At 46.2% G+C, this 19,558-nt stretch overlaps 2 protein-coding genes across 5 annotated transcripts; both read left to right on the forward strand.

Annotated features, from left to right (window-relative positions):
* Nucleotides 1-17: 17 nt before the first annotated feature.
* On the forward strand, nt 18-2,844 carry LOC120961698 (uncharacterized). 2 transcript variants are annotated; one of them, XR_005752720.2, is made up of 4 exons: nt 18-255; nt 1,776-1,899; nt 2,023-2,414; nt 2,550-2,844. XR_005752720.2 is itself a non-coding variant. In XM_040385680.2 (3 exons), the coding sequence occupies exons 1-3, from the start codon at nt 214-216 to the stop codon at nt 2,235-2,237; spliced, it is 381 nt and encodes a 126-aa protein (XP_040241614.1). In that variant the 5' UTR covers nt 18-213; the 3' UTR covers nt 2,238-2,844. The 2 variants fall into 2 exon arrangements, 1 of the variants encoding a protein (XP_040241614.1); XM_040385680.2 differs by having other exon boundaries at nt 2,023-2,844.
* A 2,138-nt stretch (nt 2,845-4,982) lies between these two features.
* On the forward strand, nt 4,983-18,347 carry LOC120961680 (ELAV-like protein 2). Of its 3 annotated transcripts, none has more exons than XM_040385621.2 (4): nt 4,983-5,136; nt 11,198-13,521; nt 13,600-14,098; nt 14,592-18,347. In XM_040385621.2, the coding sequence occupies exons 2-4, from the start codon at nt 13,329-13,331 to the stop codon at nt 14,938-14,940; spliced, it is 1,041 nt and encodes a 346-aa protein (XP_040241555.1). In that variant the 5' UTR covers nt 4,983-5,136; nt 11,198-13,328; the 3' UTR covers nt 14,941-18,347. The 3 variants fall into 3 exon arrangements, with proteins under 3 accessions (XP_040241555.1, XP_040241574.1, XP_040241565.1); XM_040385640.2 differs by lacking the exon at nt 4,983-5,136 and adding an exon at nt 6,667-7,052; XM_040385631.2 differs by lacking the exon at nt 4,983-5,136 and adding an exon at nt 10,217-10,498.
* Nucleotides 18,348-19,558: the final 1,211 nt, after the last annotated feature.

A 19,558-nucleotide genomic window follows, 5' to 3' on the forward strand; every position in this document is an offset into this window, starting at 1 on the left:
GCAGGCCTGCGACGATGACCCGGTTCAGGCGATGTCTCAGTCGTGCTCGAGACGTTCAAGCAATCGGTTCACTTTCTACCGACACACACGAACACACACAGCGAGCGTGTTTCTTTGTGCGTTTTTCCGTGTTGTTATTGTTTTGTACACCGTGTTCAACCGTGCATCACATTCAACCCGCCCCAAGAAACAAGTCCACATACAAAAAGCACAATGGCAGTGAGTCGATTGTCCATCGTGAAATTCCTAGAGTTGGTAAGTTTTTATCGTTGTAAAAATTAGCTACCCTTAATGACAAAGTGTTTGGATTTTGTGGTGCTAAATAGAACCCGAATCAAGTTGTGTGAAGCTTTGGCGCGATACGCGCAGTTTGCTGGCGACAGTCTGCCTTCTGTGTTTGCCTTTTCTGTTTCCCCATCCCCAAGTGCGTGCGTTTATGGGCAAAAATTTATGGTGCGAAGCAATTTCCAACCCAGACAGTTGAAATCTTCCCCAAGAAACACCAGCCATGCTATGCCCAGAAGTTACGTCCAACCACCGAACACCAACTATCGACATCGTATCGTTGCCTTTTTTGTTTTTGTGGTGGCCCCTTACTATTTTCATCCGTTAATGTGTTTTCCGTTTCGGTTTATTTGTGTAGCAATTGTTTACATTTCCACTGACCGGCTCCTAAACCAGCAGTGCGATTGAATTTCCGGTCATTGGTGGGGAGTTGCCACAGGAATTAGAGACTGCGTGTAACGCATCGAATTACAAACCTCCGCAGAGTTTTAAGCCTAACCGACTGTCAAAACTGAGCAGAAGGAGAAAATGGCGGCCGAGGGAGAATAAATACGAATGAATTAATAAGTAATTAGATGGATCGTGTGGCTGTGACTATCTCGGGAAATTGAATAGGCAAACTAACACAGCAAAGTCCCTCAAGCTGTTGCAGCGGAGCTGCCTTAATCACCATTCACCGTCGTGGACGGTTTAATGATCGATGACATCAGAACTTGTGTAGGAGGGGCAAGATCGTGCTTAAAATAATCTATTGACCATGGTCACTGTATGCACCCTCAGCAAAATCTTTCCGAGCTCCGAACACGCGAATTGCCCGCGCAAATTCGGGGACGTGCGCGTTTTCGCTCCTCATTTGTACGGCGGTGTAAACAGATGGCCGAGAAAAGGCGAGTTTGCTCGAGCAGTTTGAGTTTGCGAGAGCAAATGATTAAAGTCATGCGTTTACATCTATGCGTTCACAACCACATCAACAGCACTCCAAAACCACGCAAAAAAAACCAACCAACTTTTTCCACGTGCTCGCCTAAATGCGTTGGGCACGCGCGAACTGCGCATCAGACCTAACACCGCAACTGGTTCAACTTGACCCAGTTCGACCGGTTGATGCATGGGTAGAAGGAGAGGTCCGAGCATTAACACTAGCTCTGCTCGTGTATTCTTTAAAGAAGGGGAAAAAAGGAAAAACAAAAAGTTCGTGAGCAATCACAAACTGCTCAATATCTTCATGTTTGCGCATTGCACTCGCTGGCTGAGCGCAAACAACAAAGCGTTATCATGGCTACATTCGCGCTGCATGTTTTCGCTCCAGCCCCCAGAAGGTGACGAATGCTCACGCTGCCTACGAGCTATCTGCAGGAAGGCGCCTGAGGTCATCTCAAGCAACTCTCAGCTGACTCATCGTGCAATAATAGTCTGGGCAGATCTGGGCCGCAGCACGACCGGCAAGCATTTAATCGTCCTACGACCTCTACTTTTTGTCCTCTTCTCAGGCGCTGGCCATCACCTGTGTGATACTGCACTACAAAAGTCTCGGAGAGCGAGATGACATCACGAAGCTCTTGTCGGCCGGCACTTTCGTCGGGTACAGTGTGATTCTTATTGCACTATTCGCCGGTAAGTACTCCTCCAGGGCCTCCACCTCTTGACCACCATTGTCTATTTTGATAAGCTATCTCTCTGACTCTCTCTCTCTCTCTCTCTCTCTCTCTATTTCTCTCTTTCTTTCATTCTCTCTAGGGTACATGCTGAGCAATCCGATCAACAAGAAGCTGGACTTGTTCTTCAGTCTGATCGGGTGCGCCATGTTCATCGCGTCCGGCGTGCTGATCCTGAAGGAGTGGGAAAATGCCTGGAACACCGACACGAAGAAGATCGGCATCTCGAAGGGTTCACTGGCCGTCACGAACGGGGTGCTATTCTTCTTCGATGCCATCTTCACGCTACGCGACTAGAGTGTGACTAGGATTCTCATCTTTTTTCAACCCACCTTCATTCACAAAATTCGCTATGATATTCAGTGTGCGTGTAATCTCAGCATCTATCTCCGCCTAGCTTATCAACCAGCCTGCTCTGCTTCACATCCAACGTACAGCAGCATCATTCAAACATCCCCGATCCAAAGAAATAAGGTCCGTAAACTTCCGCACTAGAGGGCGTTATGCTAAAGCTCTTTGTTGGTGCTGTAAGCGCCTACACAGGGGGCGCGCCTTGCACGCAATACGCTTGCATGCAAACAACTCAAGGAAAGCTCTCTCTCTCCCTAGGAAAGTGTATGACGCGTATTGGTGTCTTTTGGCAAACTAGCTGTTTTGTTTGTAATGCCCATTTTCTACTTTTAAAGGTAAAATTATAACATTCTAAAATTGTTGTAAAATATCATAGCACTATATCACTTCAAGATCTGTACACTTCATCCACGCCAAACGACATCAACGAATGAACGATTTGAACCATTTATATACAAGCTAATATATACCATGTAATGCGTGTCTGAGTATGTACTCTTTTTGATATACGTGTATACAAATAAATTAATGTACAAAAAAGTTGTAATCTTCATATTATGAATCAGTACACTTGTAAAAGCGAGCCAGCAAAGCAAATATTCATCACATCTTCAGCCTTCCAGCCAGTCGTCTTACCAGCCTACAAATAAAAGTTTAGAAGCAGCGTATTGCCGTCCACCAATTATCCCACGGTACTGTGCGGGCGATAGGGAGATCTAGCCGTGCTCGTTATAAAGTTGCAATCTACAGTTTCTCCATATCGTTAGGCCGCTAGCTTGGTTCCTTTTCTCGCACACCGTCCAATTTGTAGTTTTCCTGTTGTTTTGCCTAGCAACACCCTACAAATCGTCCTGCCTGAAACGCAGTAGCTGTTGGCGAGAAGCATGCAGAGTTGCTGGGAAATTTTGCTGAAACTGAACAAATGCTGTGTTGAAAACACCGTTCTAAAACAATTTTCCTGCTAAAAGTTTTCCTTTTCAAATGCGTTTCTACGAAATATGTGCCGCATTTGCATAGCCACACTTAAGCATTTTTGGCTTGGGTTTAAAATTTTAATTCTCAAAACGAAATGGCATAAAATTTTACGCCAAACGGTTTTAATATATGCATACTTAATACACTCACCAGCAGTAGCTGGACATAGACACACACACATACACAACCGCTCATATGTGTGTACGCGTGCCGGTCAGCAACTTTCACTAGCGGGAATATTAAAATCCGTGACTGAACACGAAACAGGAGGGTGCAACTCTTGCTCCGCGAAATTGGTGTAAAACATCTCCATGCAAACCTTTCCATTTGCTCGACAGCCGAACAAAACGCGCACCCCGTGCCCTGCGTAATGCGTGCGCTAGAGCGTCCAAAGCAACCGTCCAAAACAATACCCAACCAAAAAAGGGAGACCACCCCCTCCCACCCAGCGTTCTCCAGCATCCAGCCAGCTTCGCAGGCGAGCTGCGGAAAAGTGCTGCCACCGTCACGCTGCAACATCGTCGCCGATCGATGCGTTTTATTTTCTTTGCTGTACCCTGCACCCTGCTGACACACCCAGAAAAGGGTTGGCCACGCTTTGCTCGAGCAAAAATCCCTTCGCTCCGTTCAGCAACCTTCGCTCCGTTCTGCAACCTTCGCTCCCTTCATTATTATCGAGTAGCCCGTGTACGGCACGGGCTGCATAAACATAGGAGGAGGGTTTTATTCCCAGCAACCCCCTGTCGCTTTGCAGCAGCTCACCGTTGCCGGAAAGTCTGGGAAAGCCGTTGGATGCAACGACGAACAGCAGCAAAACACACACACACGCATGAGCACACATGAGCACACGATAACAAGAACGAGATTCGAAGCGCAAGCGGACACCCTTTGCTGCGGTTTCGAAATGATTGCCTACTCATTGCATTGGATTTCCACCATCGCTTTGCTAAACTCGCTCGGACACGGGGAAGAGAACGGGGTAAAAGGACAGTCCACTCGAACCGGTGCCGGTCAAGCGCGTTTGCTCACGTGCACGCATGCGTGGACTTTATTTTATTTCATTTTGTTTTTTTTGTTTGCCCGTTGTTGCTTTTTATGTAGTTTGGGTACACGGATACACCTCCACATCAGCATCGTTCGAGTGAAAAGTAGTTGTGAGTGTTTGTGAGGTTGGTTCATACTCGAGAAAACCCGCGAGACAAGTGTATTACGTGCCGTGTGCTATAGAACGGGAGCCGTGCCTTACTTGTAAGGTGAGAGTGTGTCCGTGTGACACACATATCCGCTCACAAATATCCTGATGTCCTGTTGGAAAGCATCCCTAGCAGCGGAAAGCAAGCTGTATGATAAAGGAGTTTACTACTAAGCATTTTCAATTTTTGAAGTAGTGCAAGGAAAGGATCCAAACTCTCAATTTGCTATTAACTACACTACACAAACGCGGTCTGCACCGGATAGGACGAGCGTGTGTTAGTGATGCGCAAAAGGAACCGGATATGACTTGTACTTTCTTGATCCTTTGGAGCCTTTTAATACTCTCTCTCTCTCTCTCACACACACACTCATTTTATCCCGCTCTCTCTCTCTCTCTCCCTCTCTCTCTCCTACGCTTCTAAAGGAAAATCCACTTTCTCTATTTGTTACTTCTCTCTCTCACTCGCTCTCACTATCACTCGCACGTTAGTATTGGTGATCGGTAGCTCGCTGTGTGTGCACCGTACGCCAGGTCCTCGCTAAGCTCCCGACTCACTGTTCGCATCAACTTCAATCCAGTGTATATTTTCCCGTGCTAGACAAGTTAATTTTTCGTCCGTTCGTACATCATCTTGATTTTGCGGTTTTGAGTTTGTGCCGTCTTTGATTGATATACGTACGTACCCATCTCTATACACGTATAAAGCAAGCATATTTTTATATATCTATATACCGACAACGACAAAATATCTTCCTATCAACCAATTCCGGAGGTTCTAGAAGCACAGAACAGCTCCCTCAGACTCCCACCCAACCGAAAAAGTCCGCGGGACAAATGGGGTCCGCGGGAACCCGTTCTGGGTGGTGGTCCAGAACATTCCAGCGGTTTCCCGACTAAGCTATCACCCCCGCCAGATCTCGTGTGGAAAAGGTGTCAGCTGAAATAAAAAAAGAAGGTGTTTCAGGCGTTTTAGCTCGGTTTTTGAGATTTCGTGCCGGGATTTTCGGGATTATTGCGCTGATTTACTAGTCTATCGCTCAGGGAACCAATTTTTCACACCCTATTATGCCCGAGTGTGTGTGTGTGTGTGTGTGTGTGTGTGTGTGTGTGTGTGTGTGTGTGTGTGTGTGTGTGTGTGTGAGTGTATGTGTCAGAGTGCGAGGAAAATGCCGGTCCAATAGATACGGTAGACAGTAACCGCCAGTAACATCTTCTGCCCACACCATTGTAAGTAAATGATCCGTTCCCTATCGTAGCCTGGGGCAGATGGGCAAGTGGTCCATTTCAAATAACCATCAAGAACCTGACATGAAAATGTTTCTCAAAAAGAGGTATATCTTGAATGTCTTTTTTTTGCCTTGGGAGGATTCGATTGGGAAAACGATTTACTCCTTGCTCCTTCCGCTTATCCCTTTACTACCACTGCTTCTTGCTGGTAAGGGGAGCGTGGCACGCATATCCACGCTAGCAGGTCGATGTAATCGATCCAAATAACAATTTTTTTACGGTCCTAACCCACGCATCTACAGCATCTTAACAGTCCTGGCCAAGGTGTCGAGCAGGCGCTCAACATCGCTACCCCGCCAGCACTGCCCTTTTTGCGATGTCCCAGTTGCCAGCGCCTAAAAACGAGGACCGGCGCACAATCCTGCGACTTGAGAAAGAGAGAGAGAGCGTGTGAGCGTCTAACAGAGGAGATTTGAAGAGCGCTACGGTCCGGTCGTGTACTCTCGGGAATCTGCCCTTGCAAAGGACTGTGGCCGAACCACGGTATGGTTTGCGTAAGGCTCGGAGCGTATGTCGTGGCCAGCGTGCCGACTACAGCGCACACCACTACACGACGCCCCGACAAAACGGCAGGCGCAGTGGCAGTAAACAAGCCTCGAGCCGAGAGCTGGACAGGACAGGAGATAGCAAAACCGAGATAGAGCAAACGAGAGAAAAGTTAGTGAGAGAGCAAGTAAGTGCGCCCGTATGGTTGCGTGCTGGCGGAACCTTTCCCAGGCCCGACACGATATCTGTGTTCGTCTACCGACGGGCAGGCTCACGCTCGTTTGCAGGCATCGCAGCAACGAAAGCGACCCCCACCCCCCGGTTCCACGAGTGTGCGTGGCGATCCAGCAGTCTGATTTTATCCTCTACACGGCGCAGGCCAGCCCTGTTGTGTGAGCCTTCTGCGTGGCACGGAACGGTTTTTAGGTGATAAGGCAACCACAAGTAATATTTCTAGTCATTTAGATATATGTATACACACACACTTTTCATATACGTACACAACAATAAGGGAAATAAGGCGAAACAAGGAAAACCCATACAATAACATCATAAGAAGGCAACACTTTTTCGACGCACTTTCTGCGAATCGCGTCAGCACGTAGCGCGCGGCAAATGCTACGGATAGTGTAAAGGGTTGGATCCTTTCGAGATCTGCGTATGTGTGTGTGTATGTGTATGTGAATGTGTTGTTGTGTGAAATCGGAAGAAGTAGCAAGGGTGAAACCCGTACACTGAACAACTCCAATCCACACTCGGCAGGCGTGAGGCGTGCGGGATCTCGCCGTAACTATAAAGGCTAGAGGTTTTTTTTATTGGTAAGTGTCAGCGACCTCTCCGTATCCTTATCGCAAGCGAAGAATAGGGAGAAAGCAAGAAGGCAGGTAAGGGATTGTGTGTGTGTGTGTGTGTGTGTGTGTGTGTGTGTGTGTGTGTGTGTGTGTGTGTGTGTGTGTGTGTGTGTGGATATATTCTGGTGTATTCTTGTAAAAAGTGCTGCAACATCCTGGTGTAAATCTTGCTCAGGTCTCTTGTCGCTCCCTTGTTTCACCCTCGTTGCAATTTGGTCCTTCGAACCGGATTTTTGGCTAACAATTTTGCTGGGGTGGGTACGGAGTGCTACTATGGATCTAGCTTCCTCTACTTATCGGAGGCTGTGCGCTACCAGAGTATGGTTAAATGGTTTACCATCCTTTCTGAGGGAATGGTGTCCCTCGAGCCTTAATACAGACGAGGGATTTCCACCAGTGGCACTAGTAGCACGAGCGAGTGAGACAGCGCGGAACTTCTATGGAAATAGAATGAGGATTTTGAAGAAAAAAAGCAGACCGGGCACGCGCACAAACAGCCTAGCAGAACCGCAGATCCGTTCCTTGATACGGCACGTGTCTCCGCTCTTTTGCTGTTTTTGCAAGGGGGCAGCCCACTCGCATCGGTCCATCAGCCCGGACGTTACTTTGAAACAAGTGCACCAGCGGTGCGCTCTTTGATATGCCCGTATAGACCGGTCACATTCGACCCCGGAGCACTGGATTTGTTGCTCCGGACAGTTGCTCTTGTACGTGTCTATCGGTGCGTGAGGCCTCTCGAACATTACACAGAGCGGGGTTGCTTGCGTTCAAAACTACGTTCTCCATAATGGAAGAAGATGCCAGCCCGTCTATACGTTATCCAGCCGTTTTTTGGTTGCGTGGAATGATTTTCCTTGCGTGTTGTTCACCATCAACCGTACCCATGTGTGCCAGTAACAACTACAGACCGGGTAGTAAGCGAGATCCTGTGTTGCCAGTACTAATGCGGCCCCCCTCAAAAACACTTATTTATTGCGGAATAGCGTGGTAACACCTCGTTTTCGGCGTATTACCCACCTTTTTGTCCGTCCAGCACTGGCCCGAGCACGGAACGGTGTCCTAATTAAAACCGTCCCCTTTGCCACCATATCCTTGTACCGGCGTCATGTATCGATGGTACCAGTTAGCTGTCAGAAGAAACACTTCGGGCAGTGGCAGTGGCGCTAAAGTCGCCCAGGGTTCTTGATATCTTGATATGGTGTGTTCTCACCATGGCTGGAGCAAGACGCCCTCACGCTCCGAATGGATTCCACGGTGTTTTCGAACGCGTCGCTGTGTAGGGTGTGCGCAACCCTCGCACATAAGCTCGCAGCCGCAAAGATCCCCAGGCACAGCGCACAGGAAATAGGTCAAGCAGTAGGAGCCCAGCATGGCCCTCGGTTGCGTCTAGAGTCTAGACGTAGCGGGTAAGAACGACGCCGGTGTGAATGAGAAACGGTAACACCTCAGCCTGCGACCACCAGAACGCCCGTAAGGTTCCAATGTAACCACCTCCACGCCCTCCTTCCCCCCTCGCGCACATGTGGGAGGCGTTTTAGGAGGTGACAGACACGCGACATACACACACACACTATGTAAAGAGCGTACGTAGCCAGGCGCGGCTTCTTCAACCAGACCACAGTCAGCCAAGACGCATTCCCTGCTTGGTGTGTCTGTAGGCGCGCACGGGTGTGTGTGTGTGTGTGTGTATGTGAGTTTTTTTTTACTATTCTCCCCCTGTAGAATGTTCCAGTATAATTTTCCCGAACGAGGCGCGCACGTGTGGGTCTGTGTGAGTGTGTGACTGGTTCAGCGAGAGCGTAACCTCAGGATATTCGTGGCGTGCATGCTCACGGCTTTTGCTCGCCGTATTTCTGTGTATGTGTGTGTGCGTGTGTTTGTAGGTTTGTGCTTTTCATTCTCAAGTGTCGACGCACTCTCCAGCCCCTTACCGAGTGACGGCGAATGTAGGGTGGATTCATAAATCTTTTCCCACTCACACACACACACACCCTCGCTGCACTCGCTCGCTCACGGGAACTAGGGCAAAGGCTAGGCGAGGAGAGTGTGCGCGAGACCGTGCTAAATACAACTACACACGACCACACACCCACACCAGCAGACAAATGCCATCTCGAGACGATGTATACGCAATTGCATAATTTATCATGTTCTAGCGAAGCGTGAAAGCAAAAGGTAGAAAGGGCGTTTCCTTGCTTCATAGGAGCAACACGAAAAATCACGACCAACTATGTTCGCCTAATCAGAATCTAAAACTCAACCACAAACCAGCAAAATGGGAGCCGGAAGGAAATTTTACACCCAGCTGGCACTCGCCGTGTTATGTAACGGTGGTTGCTATGGATTTTTGCTGACAGAACTTACAAAGTTGTTGCTAGTAAGGACGTTGCTTCCGGTTTTCTGTTCGATCAATCAAGCTAGCAAGCAAACGCCCTGAAGCACATGTAACCCATTATCTAGTGAGAAAAAGATACAGAGAGAGAGAGAGATGAGAGAGAGAGACAGATCTGTGAATCGATAAATTAATCCTTTTTACTATCAGAATGATTACAACTCGCCTACATATCTCAATACTTATTGAACATTTCTCAAATGCAGGATTTATCAACTCATTCCCAAAAACCGATCCCCAATCGTCCATTTACCAGTAGTTTTGAATTGCTCCCAGGTTTATTCCATTTTCGAGTCGCTTGTGCATGTGGGTGTATAGTGTCCGAAAAACAAACCTTTTTACTACATTCTTCATTCAGCTTCATTCGGGCAAAGGCGTGTACAAAAGCGGCTCGTAAGCTCCCGCTCGTATGTTTTGCGTGTGTAATTAACAGTGTGCGATATGATTTTAGCACCACAATCACCACCACCACCACAACCATACCTCTTGGCACTTCATTCAGTTCGGGGCCCTTAGGGATAGTTTTCCTCTCTTATGCTCTCTTCCGTTTTAACGCACACCAACACAGACAGAGGAGAACGATTCCGAACGGTCGATTGCCTACATTTGGGCGCGGACTTTCCCTTTTCGAGGGTTTGCGAGGATGAGTACGAGCGGGAGATCCTTTTTTCGGGTTTGATTTACGTATTCTCTCTCTCTCTCTCACACACACACGCATACACACACTCACACGCAATCGCGTCGACCGCGTGAGAGCGTCAGGAAGTGAGAGAGCCGCCGTGTGCGGCTGCTAAAAATTTTATCAATGCCACGGGTTCGAGCAGTTCTCTCCGATCTGCTGAAAATGTCGAGCGTCCCCAGTACGCCTAGCGCGCTCTGTCGTTCTGTGCTACAACGCCGGTGAATGGTTGTTTAAAATAAGGCTAGCCGGAATTTTGCACACCATTTCTTCATCCTTAGAGCTCCGGCTGCGTGTCTTTCTGTGTGTATGTGTGTGTGTATGTGCGTGTGTGTGAAGTAGGTGCGTTTTACATTATTTCTTTCCCGGGTGGACTAAATAACAGTTCCGTTCGATTGTGCGAGAATAGAGCCTTGAATTTCGAGGCAAGCTTTCACGTGTATCCTTCACCCTAAGGGACAATCTTTTCGGCAAAGTGTCTGTTTAGAGGCTAGTTGTAGCCCAAGTTGCTAGCCCTTCCTTTCCCAAAAACTTGTACCCTCCGTCCCGCACTGTGCGTTGGCGTTGCTGCTATGGTAAGGCTAGCCAACACAGCGAGTGCGCATTACACAGCAATTTCGAACACCGTGAACCGCCAGATGAACCGTCTCGCGTCCCTGGTTTGCACAGTGTGGCGATCGATTTTTGAGTCCTTTTAGAGGTAGCGCGATAGAGCGGGAGAGAAATAGGGAGAGAGAGAGTAAGAGTGAGAGCAAAAAGTGTGAGCGCAGCGGCCACGGAGCGGAACCAAAAAGGGCGCACCTTAGTGAAACGGAGATACACGCCCTTACCCTTCGAAAAACGAGGGGAAAGAAATGTTGAAACCTTTCGTTGTAGAGGAGCGCGTTTTTTTCCACGCCCGTAAGACAGCTCACACCAGCTATCTTGCAGGTTCGCGCAAAGGAGCGCGCAATAGGAAGCTAGAACCATCGCTTGGCTGGGGAAAAGGAAAAAAAAAGTTTCTGAACTGAATTTCCCTAACTTTACGCTGTTTTTTTTCAGATACCAGAGATTTGGATTACCGTTACGACCGTTTTCCTTCGCATCATCTACAACACCCCGGATCGGAATAAGGGCTGTAGCTGCGCAACCAGGCAAAGTCAGAAGTTCATCTGTACGGTGCGGCATTGCAGAACGTTAGCACATACACACAGCGGAACCAACGACCAGGAAGTGCATACTTCAGAAAACGGAAGAAGTAAGAACCAGAAGAAAAAACACGAAAGGACATCCACAGCCGACCGAGCGCGAAACGAACGGAAAACGGGCAACGAGAACGGAACGCAGAACACTATTTACATAGTAAAACGGTAACCGAAAAAGAAGGGGAATAGGTGGAAAACAAAAGATCAATTGCTTCCTATTTACAAAATTATCCTAGTAAAGATTAATTATATAATCTTACAACACGCGTACACGACAAAAGGTAAACAGCAAGTATTAAAAAAATAAATTAAATAAAACCGGAGGTAAGCGAAAGCGCCAACCAAACCGCGTGTCCACGACGAACGGCTAGAGCAGCTAGAACCCATCAACCTTGCGAGGCGAAACTAGCTAACCACTACAGGCACGCAAAGGAAGCGAAGGCAGTAGCCAACCCCAAGATTCCACGCGCTGAAATAGCCAGACAAACGTACACCAACATACACCAGTAACACACGCCGTACGCCGACTTGCCGGTGCCGGAATCGTGCCCAACTTCCAAAAACGCCAGCAGCCTCCGCAACCCAGGAAACATCCCCTCCGCAACACGAGTGAAGCCGATATCTAGTGACACAGTGAGGTGACAGCTGCACGACAATCAACATTAGCATTCAAACAAAGAGAACAAAAAACCAAGAGTGAAATTTAAAAGACAACAAAACAACATAAACAATATTCCATCCCCGCCCCGCCACCCCCTCCCTACCGCTCTCGCGTGACTGCCGTAGTAGCGCCACTGGAGGCCTAAACCCCCGGTCCGTGGGCGAAAGTACCGTCTCGAGTGTCTCACTACCACTACTGGCCGGATCACGTACACATCGGCAAACCAAACAGCAGCCGAACTGACCAGCTTCCGCAGTGGAATTAGCAGATCAGCAGAAGCAATATAAACCTGCAGTATTCACATTCCAACGGCGTGCAAACCGGGGGATAAGAAAACACACACCCGCCAACGAGGAGAAAAAATACAAACCCCCTGGTGCACACCTACGTCACGCCCGTAGCGGCCAACTATATATATTTATATATACATGTATGTGTGTATAAAAGGGTAAAAATCTTCTTTAGCCGTACAACACTAACACAAATTTCCCGTCGTAAACAAAGCAACGAACAAGTGCAAGGCAGAGCCGAGCAAGCGAAATAGGTGTGGAAAACGTGTAAAAGTTGACCGCAGGAGGATTTTTTAAGAATATAAAAGAAAGCCAAGCAATTTAGCAAAGCAAAGTATAGCGAAAACCACTAAATATTCTAGTCAAAACAACAAAAACAACAACAAAACAAACGCATAAATTCACCAACCCTTTTCACCCTTCCCCATCACGCCACGGTTTAGAAATCGTCCGCGGTATATTGGCTGTTTGAGCGAATTTTTACTACGAAAGTGCAAAGCGCTTTATAAAAAAAAGGAAAAGGAAAAGGAAGCCTGTTCTTAACTCACCCATCAATTTCCAGTTTTTTCGAGCGTAAGCAACGTACACGAGTAGGTGTGGTTTGGACGTGAGTGTGCATGTGTGTTTGAGTGTATGAAAGAGAAAGCAAGAGAGTGTGTGTAGCGTGTGTTTATAAAAAGAAAAAGCGCGCGTGCAATACTTACGAAAATTCACTTAGCCAGGTGAACGGGGTACAGCAGTAGTAAGCAGTACCGGAATATAGCGAGAGAGAAAACGAAAGACAGCAACTAGTCACAAAAGCAGCCAGCACTACCGGAAAGTCGAGCCCCCAATTCCCTCCCCCCCCTCATCTGTCTAATCGCTTCCCCTCTCTATTGATCGAACCAGCAAAGGTGCCCCCACTCAGTGAACTCAGAGAACAAACACTCACGTGCTGTGGCGAGCTGCTCGCAACAGAACAAATAGAAAGCAACAGCGAATCCATCCATCTTATTAAGATTAGCGAACACAGTAGTACCGCGGCAGCCGGCGACACGATGATCTCGAACGGATTGGAAACAGTGCAGCAGAATGGGCGCTCCGGCTCGATCGGCAGCGGCCAGGAGGACAGCAAGACTAATCTGATCGTAAACTATCTGCCGCAGACGATGACACAGGAGGAGGTAAAGTCGCTCTTCTCCAGCATCGGTGATGTCGAGAGCTGCAAGCTGATCCGCGACAAAGTCACCGGTAAGTAGTTGGGAAGGTTGGGAGCCTGCCACGACAACACTTAACATTGTTCCCCTGTCTTTATCTTGCCGCACACAGGGCAAAGTCTCGGGTACGGGTTTGTCAACTACCACCGGCCGGAGGACGCAGAAAAAGCAATCAACACGTTCAACGGGCTGCGCCTGCAGAACAAAACGATCAAGGTGTCGTTCGCCCGGCCAAGCTCGGACGCGATCAAGGGCGCCAACCTGTACGTGTCCGGCCTGTCCAAGAGCATGACCCAGCAAGACCTGGAGAATCTGTTCAACGCGTACGGGCAGATCATCACCTCCCGCATATTATGTGATAACATTACCGGCCTATCCAAGGGCGTCGGCTTCATCCGGTTCGACCAGCGCTCGGAGGCGGAACGGGCGATCCAGCAGCTGAACGGCACGACACCGAAGGGTGCCTCCGAACCGATCACGGTGAAGTTCGCCAACAATCCTAGCAATAACATCAACAAGGCGATCCCACCGCTGGCGGCGTATCTAACACCAACGCCGAACCTGCGCCGCTTCCCACCGGGACCCATCCATCCGCTCAGCGGCAGATTCAGGTAAGCCGCCGATTGCTGTTTTATGTGTAACTTTTGCTGTTGCTATTGTTGTGGTCATTTGCTTCACACGTGCGTGTTGTCAACCTAGTCAAGCATCCGAACTGCACCCATCAACCAACAAGCTAGCTGCTATCAATCCGGACCGAGAGGACATCTGCAATCAGTCTCCCTATGCGAGTCAACCTATGCGTTTGACTGCTATGTCTGACAACTGAAGACACACGCACGTGATCGCGACTCATTTGTAGGCGACAGAAAAGCGGGTTAACAAGGAAGAGTAACCGTTCGCACCTGTGCGACTACGAAATAGTGACGCACCTTCTGTAGCGACTATCCCTTGTTAACACCTTGTTAACACATAGTCATGAGATTCTGTCTACTCACATCGTTCTATAGAATTGTTTTTCTCTCTTTCTCTTTCTTGCTTTTTTGTATCTTCCTTCCCGCCATCGTCACCTCCTCTTCCGCTGGCATACCCGTTTCTACCGTAAAGCCTGCCGTCAAACTTTAGCCGCTACTCGCCCCTCACCGGCGACCTAGGCAGCTCAGTATTATCCGCAAACGCAATCAACGGATCCGGCTGGTGCATCTTCGTGTATAACCTCGCGCCGGAAACGGAGGAGAACGTGCTCTGGCAGCTGTTCGGTCCGTTCGGTGCGGTCCAGAGCGTGAAGGTAATCAAGGACCTGCAGACGAACAAGTGCAAAGGATTCGGTTTCGTTACGATGACCAACTACGACGAGGCCGTCGTCGCCGTCCAGTCGCTCAACGGCTACACGCTCGGCAACCGCGTCCTGCAGGTTAGCTTCAAGACTAACAACACCAAGTCAAAGGCCAATTAAAAATGGGAAAAATTTTAAGTTTCTTTAAACCGTTTTACACTTATGCTCCCGGGGTTTTCGATTCACTTTGATGCATTTACCACCCACCAGTCCATTGTGTACCCATTATGGGTAAAATTTACTGTGATTAAGATTAGATTTTTTTTCTCTCCCTTTCGTGCTTCATTCTGCACGCTTTTATGCTTGATTCTGCATACGCGGTTGTGTGCAATTGGTTTTTTATCTTTTAGTTTAAACTGGCTTCCAAGATGCAGGAAGATTTTAGTAGCACCCTCATTTTGAACGTTAATATTCAAATTTGATACGAACATGCAAATCATACGAATGTTGTATATGAAACGGTAGTCCCACTCTTGCCAGGGAGCTGTAATGTTGACTTTGTGTGGAGCATAATATTAATTTTGCATACCAAACAACACAAAACTAGCAAAACTATCCCAAGTAGCAAAACCGACAACATGCGCACATGTGACGTACACAGTAATCAGAGGCAGAAACACGCACAATGCGATCACGTTAGTGATCGCTAGAATAGCGCCGTAAGTTGGTGCGTTAAACCATCGATATCCCCGCTAGTCTAATGTATGTGTTTGATTTTTTTTCCAAAACCCCCAGTATGACGAGTCTTCTCGACAAATGGTGCAATAATTATTTCCTTGGCCATATTAACCCATTACTAGCGATTAAGGATGAATGTATTTAATTTCAAGACTATATATGTGAGCGTGTGCGAAGGTTATGCCGGCCATTTCAAATGATGCAGTCAGTTTTGTTTCCACCCTTTTTCCCCGTGAAAGTCCCCAAAATGGCACCTTAGTGAAATTGATAACTAGAGTCAAATTGCCCAAAACGCTCAAATAATCTTTGTAAAGCAAATATATTAAATGTAAATGATATTTTAGAATGGTGAAAAACGGAAGGTATGATGTAAAAAAAAAAAAACGAACACGCTTGCAGAGCTTCCGCTCTGGTATAGAAACCGGGAATGGCTATACCCGACTAGTTTTTACCAATCGTGGCTGTCAAAAGCTGTCTGAAACATTGAGAGGGTATAGAGCAAAGAGCAGTGAAAAGAAAGGAAATTGAAGGAAACATAATTGGGCAGCATTCGCAAGGTGTGACAGAGCGCGTTACAGAGAGCGCTCCCGCCTAATATCGAAATACAAGTCTAGAACAATGTGTATGTGCAATAATAATCAATCTAAAACGAACAAAAAGCAAAGCCAACGGCATTCGAGAACAACTGTGAATTAATAATATATAGTTTAGCAAAATCCATATAAATGCCACCTGGGGACGGTGGAAACAAAAATGACGCGCAGTCATTCGAGGCCGCGTTGCATCACCGCAGGAGAGTTTTATGATTAGGTTAGGTCGATTTATTTTCTCATACGCATACCGCGTAAATATATTTATTTGCTTATTTATTTATTTTTTATTTATTTCTTTATTTATTTATTTATTTATTTATTTATTTATTTATTGGCCTATTTATTTGATCACTTATCACCGCTTAGTTGGTAGGCAGCGTTACTCACGCACTGCGAGCGAGGACGATAAGTTTAAAAACCTCAGCGTGACAACCCCGTTACGCTTCCCCGCACAGTTTACACTTTGCAGATTTGAAATATGTTAACCGAAATGGTAACATACTAAGGTGGAGTACTACATTCCCACTAAGAAAATACAGCAGACAAATCCTGGCAAGTGAGCTCGAGCCGCCTTGATAATTAAAAGAGCGCACCTTGCGGAAGAGCGAAGAATCCTCTAACTCTCTCCTGCGTGCCCCTCGGCAATAACTATTTTGTATCGTCTCTCCATCTCATTCTATTCTAATCTTATTTATCTGTACTGTACTCACAAACTAAGTAAGCCAAGTATTTATCTCTTACCTTATCATTCTTAATGAGTAATGAATTATTAATTATTCGATGTATCAGCATTATTCAAAACCAAAAAAACAAGAAAAGAAAAAGAAAGGAACGCATTATGGTGTGCGCAAGCCTGCGTTTGTGATTCAGAGTACGTCAAAACACAACACTTGTTTGATCTCAGCTTGTTCCTCACCGAAGTTAAAGCAAATGTAACCAGCCACTTGCAATCAAAGAAGACTTGCACACACACCCTAGCACACCGGAATGGCAAAATGCCATCAAAGGAAAGCAAGAAGGAAAAGAGGAGAAAAGACACAAACAAGGAATATATTACGTTCCATGTACTATTTCCTTTCAATTTTAACCATTTAATTCCAATTAATCGAATAATTGTATCGTATTATCCCCGTATGTAAAGTACGCAACATGCAAACGATTATTATGAATAGTAATTTATCTTCAGGTACGCGGTTCGCTCCTTTTCTCTCTTTCTCTCTTGCGTACGCACCGGCAGCACGCTCTTTACTAAGCGTTCCTTATTTAACGTCGCTGTTAAGCTAAAACGATTCAATCCAGTAGCCAGAGAGGTGAGAAAGCAATAGAGCCAATATATGCTACGCTGTGCAAACGCACGAGAGGGAAAGAGAGATAGAGCGCGGTAGTAGGAGAGGACGTACCATCTTGTTCTGATTCTTTAACGGGATTCAGGAGGGACAGGAGCATTTAAAATAAGTTTTAAATAAGATGTTCAATAATTTAGCACTTATGTTATTCCTAGTACGAATATGTGTGTGTGTCTCTGTGTGTTGGAGCGGAACGTAATGAAGTAAGGTGATTTGCCCCTCACACCTCCCTACGCTTGTGGTGGAAGCAGGGGCACGTGAGGGGTGCAAGCGAGAAAACATGCTGAAACGTATGAGCCTAGTAGCAAAATTCCAAAATTAATACCAAATTACTTTGAACGTTAAATGAATCATGTACGATGTGTTGCCCGCCATTACCTTCCACGCGTGTAATGGCCCGCCTCGCGAGAGATAGGGCTTTTTCGTTCTTTGTGTTGCGCGGTTTTGGTGGGTGCATAATGGGAAACACGAAAACAAAAACTGTATGAAAATATTACCTTATTGCTGTGTAGTGCAACTTTCAATGCGGAGGGCAGTCAAACAAAGCTGGGACGAGTATTGTGAGCAAGGAAACACGGAAAGTAAGATATACAATTGAACGATTAGTCAAGAGCGAGTCAGAAAGAGAGCGAAACATAACGCAGCGATCTCTTTGTAGTAAAATTTTTATTCTGTGACTTTTTCACCCTTTTTCGTGTTTGTTTTTTGTGTCTTCTTTGTCCATTGAAATGGGTTTATGGACCGCAGCGAAGAACAGATACAAGAGGGAAATAATAGCAGGACAGTGTAGGAAAGAAGAGAGTGAAAGGGCGCAATAAACGCGGTAAGAAAGGAAACAAACTTTAATTCATATTTAGCCGAACTAAGTTTAATAAATGAAATCTAATTGTGCTTAAACTAATCAATTTAATCAATCACTCTTTAACCTGTATTTGAGAATATATGGATAATCGTAATATAATTTTGGAGCAACAAAAAAAATTACACACAGAGAAATATGTAACGCATTCATAAAATATACATGAGCACAAAGGAGATTTAAGCGATGTAATGAAACTATTCCTACCCTACTACTTAACTTCCCGTCCTATCTCTTCCCCAAATATACAAATTCTGACGTTTTTTTTTTATCCACGTATATACGTTGTGAATGAGTTGAGTATTTTGTTTCAATTATAACAAACCATGTTACAAGCTAGGAGAGCTGCAAAACAAAAGCATACAACAACCAATCACTCCTACAAAGACACACACGTGTTTGCGTCTACACAACCATGTTATTTTGAATGATTTGAACAATAAATTACAGGAAGCCTTTTAACTTTTTTTTTATAATTGGACAGTAACAGAATTACACAACCGAGATATGAAACCAATTTCATTCCCTAGTGCTTTTTTGATAATTTATCGGGCGATATAAAAACAAAACAAAACTCTTTACACCGTGCGTGGGTGTGTATTTGTGGATATGAGTTTCATTGCAATGCTACACCACCTCGCAAGCATATAAGCATACACCTTGTTTTATGAAACAAAAATGCTATCTGGAAGCGCACAATAAGAAGCGTGGTGGAATGTAGGGACAGAAAACAAACGCGGGGCAACGGTATTATATTCTTCTAGTCAAGGTGCTTATTAGTCAAAATTCTACTTCAATTTGGTGGGCAGTGTAGAACTGCTTGCATGAGGCAAGCATATTTAGCAGATACACATAACTCTATTTTTATCAAAGCATACGGAGATAGGGAGGTGAGAGGAAGAATACTAGAGAAAAAGAAAACAATAACGTACACAATATTATTCGTATTTTCAATGTATTTCTGTACCCGGTAGCTGTATTTATTGTCTCTATGTGCGGTTTTGCAATCTGGAAAGCAAGCATATTCAGATAGTATTATGATGCGGACGGCATAGATTGAGGCACTTTTGTTAAGACATACATTTAAAGCGCCCGTTTGTACATGGCTACACGTTTATTTCCACGCAGAGCTACATAACATCTCTCATGGGCAGCACTGTCTATGCCAGTTAACCTTTATCATTTTCTGTAATCCTATCTAACTTATGTTCAATGTAGGTCGATATTCACAATCCTCTGCAAGTGTGTTTGCGTCAAGCTGT

The sequence above is a fragment of the Anopheles coluzzii genome, chromosome X (assembly GCF_943734685.1).
Source record: "Anopheles coluzzii chromosome X, AcolN3, whole genome shotgun sequence".
Lineage (NCBI taxonomy): Eukaryota > Metazoa > Arthropoda > Insecta > Diptera > Culicidae > Anopheles > Anopheles coluzzii.

Coding starts and splice junctions, on each gene's coding strand:
- LOC120961698 (XM_040385680.2), top strand. CDS start 214: ATGGCAGTGAGTCGATTGTCCATCGTGAAATTCCTAGAGTTG. Junction 256..1,775: donor TCGTGAAATTCCTAGAGTTG/GTAAGTTTTTAT, acceptor TCCTCTTCTCAG/GCGCTGGCCATCACCTGTGT. Junction 1,900..2,022: donor TCTTATTGCACTATTCGCCG/GTAAGTACTCCT, acceptor CATTCTCTCTAG/GGTACATGCTGAGCAATCCG.
- LOC120961680 (XM_040385621.2), top strand. CDS start 13,329: ATGATCTCGAACGGATTGGAAACAGTGCAGCAGAATGGGCGCTCCGGC. Junction 13,522..13,599: donor GATCCGCGACAAAGTCACCG/GTAAGTAGTTGG, acceptor TGCCGCACACAG/GGCAAAGTCTCGGGTACGGG. Junction 14,099..14,591: donor CCGCTCAGCGGCAGATTCAG/GTAAGCCGCCGA, acceptor TCTACCGTAAAG/CCTGCCGTCAAACTTTAGCC.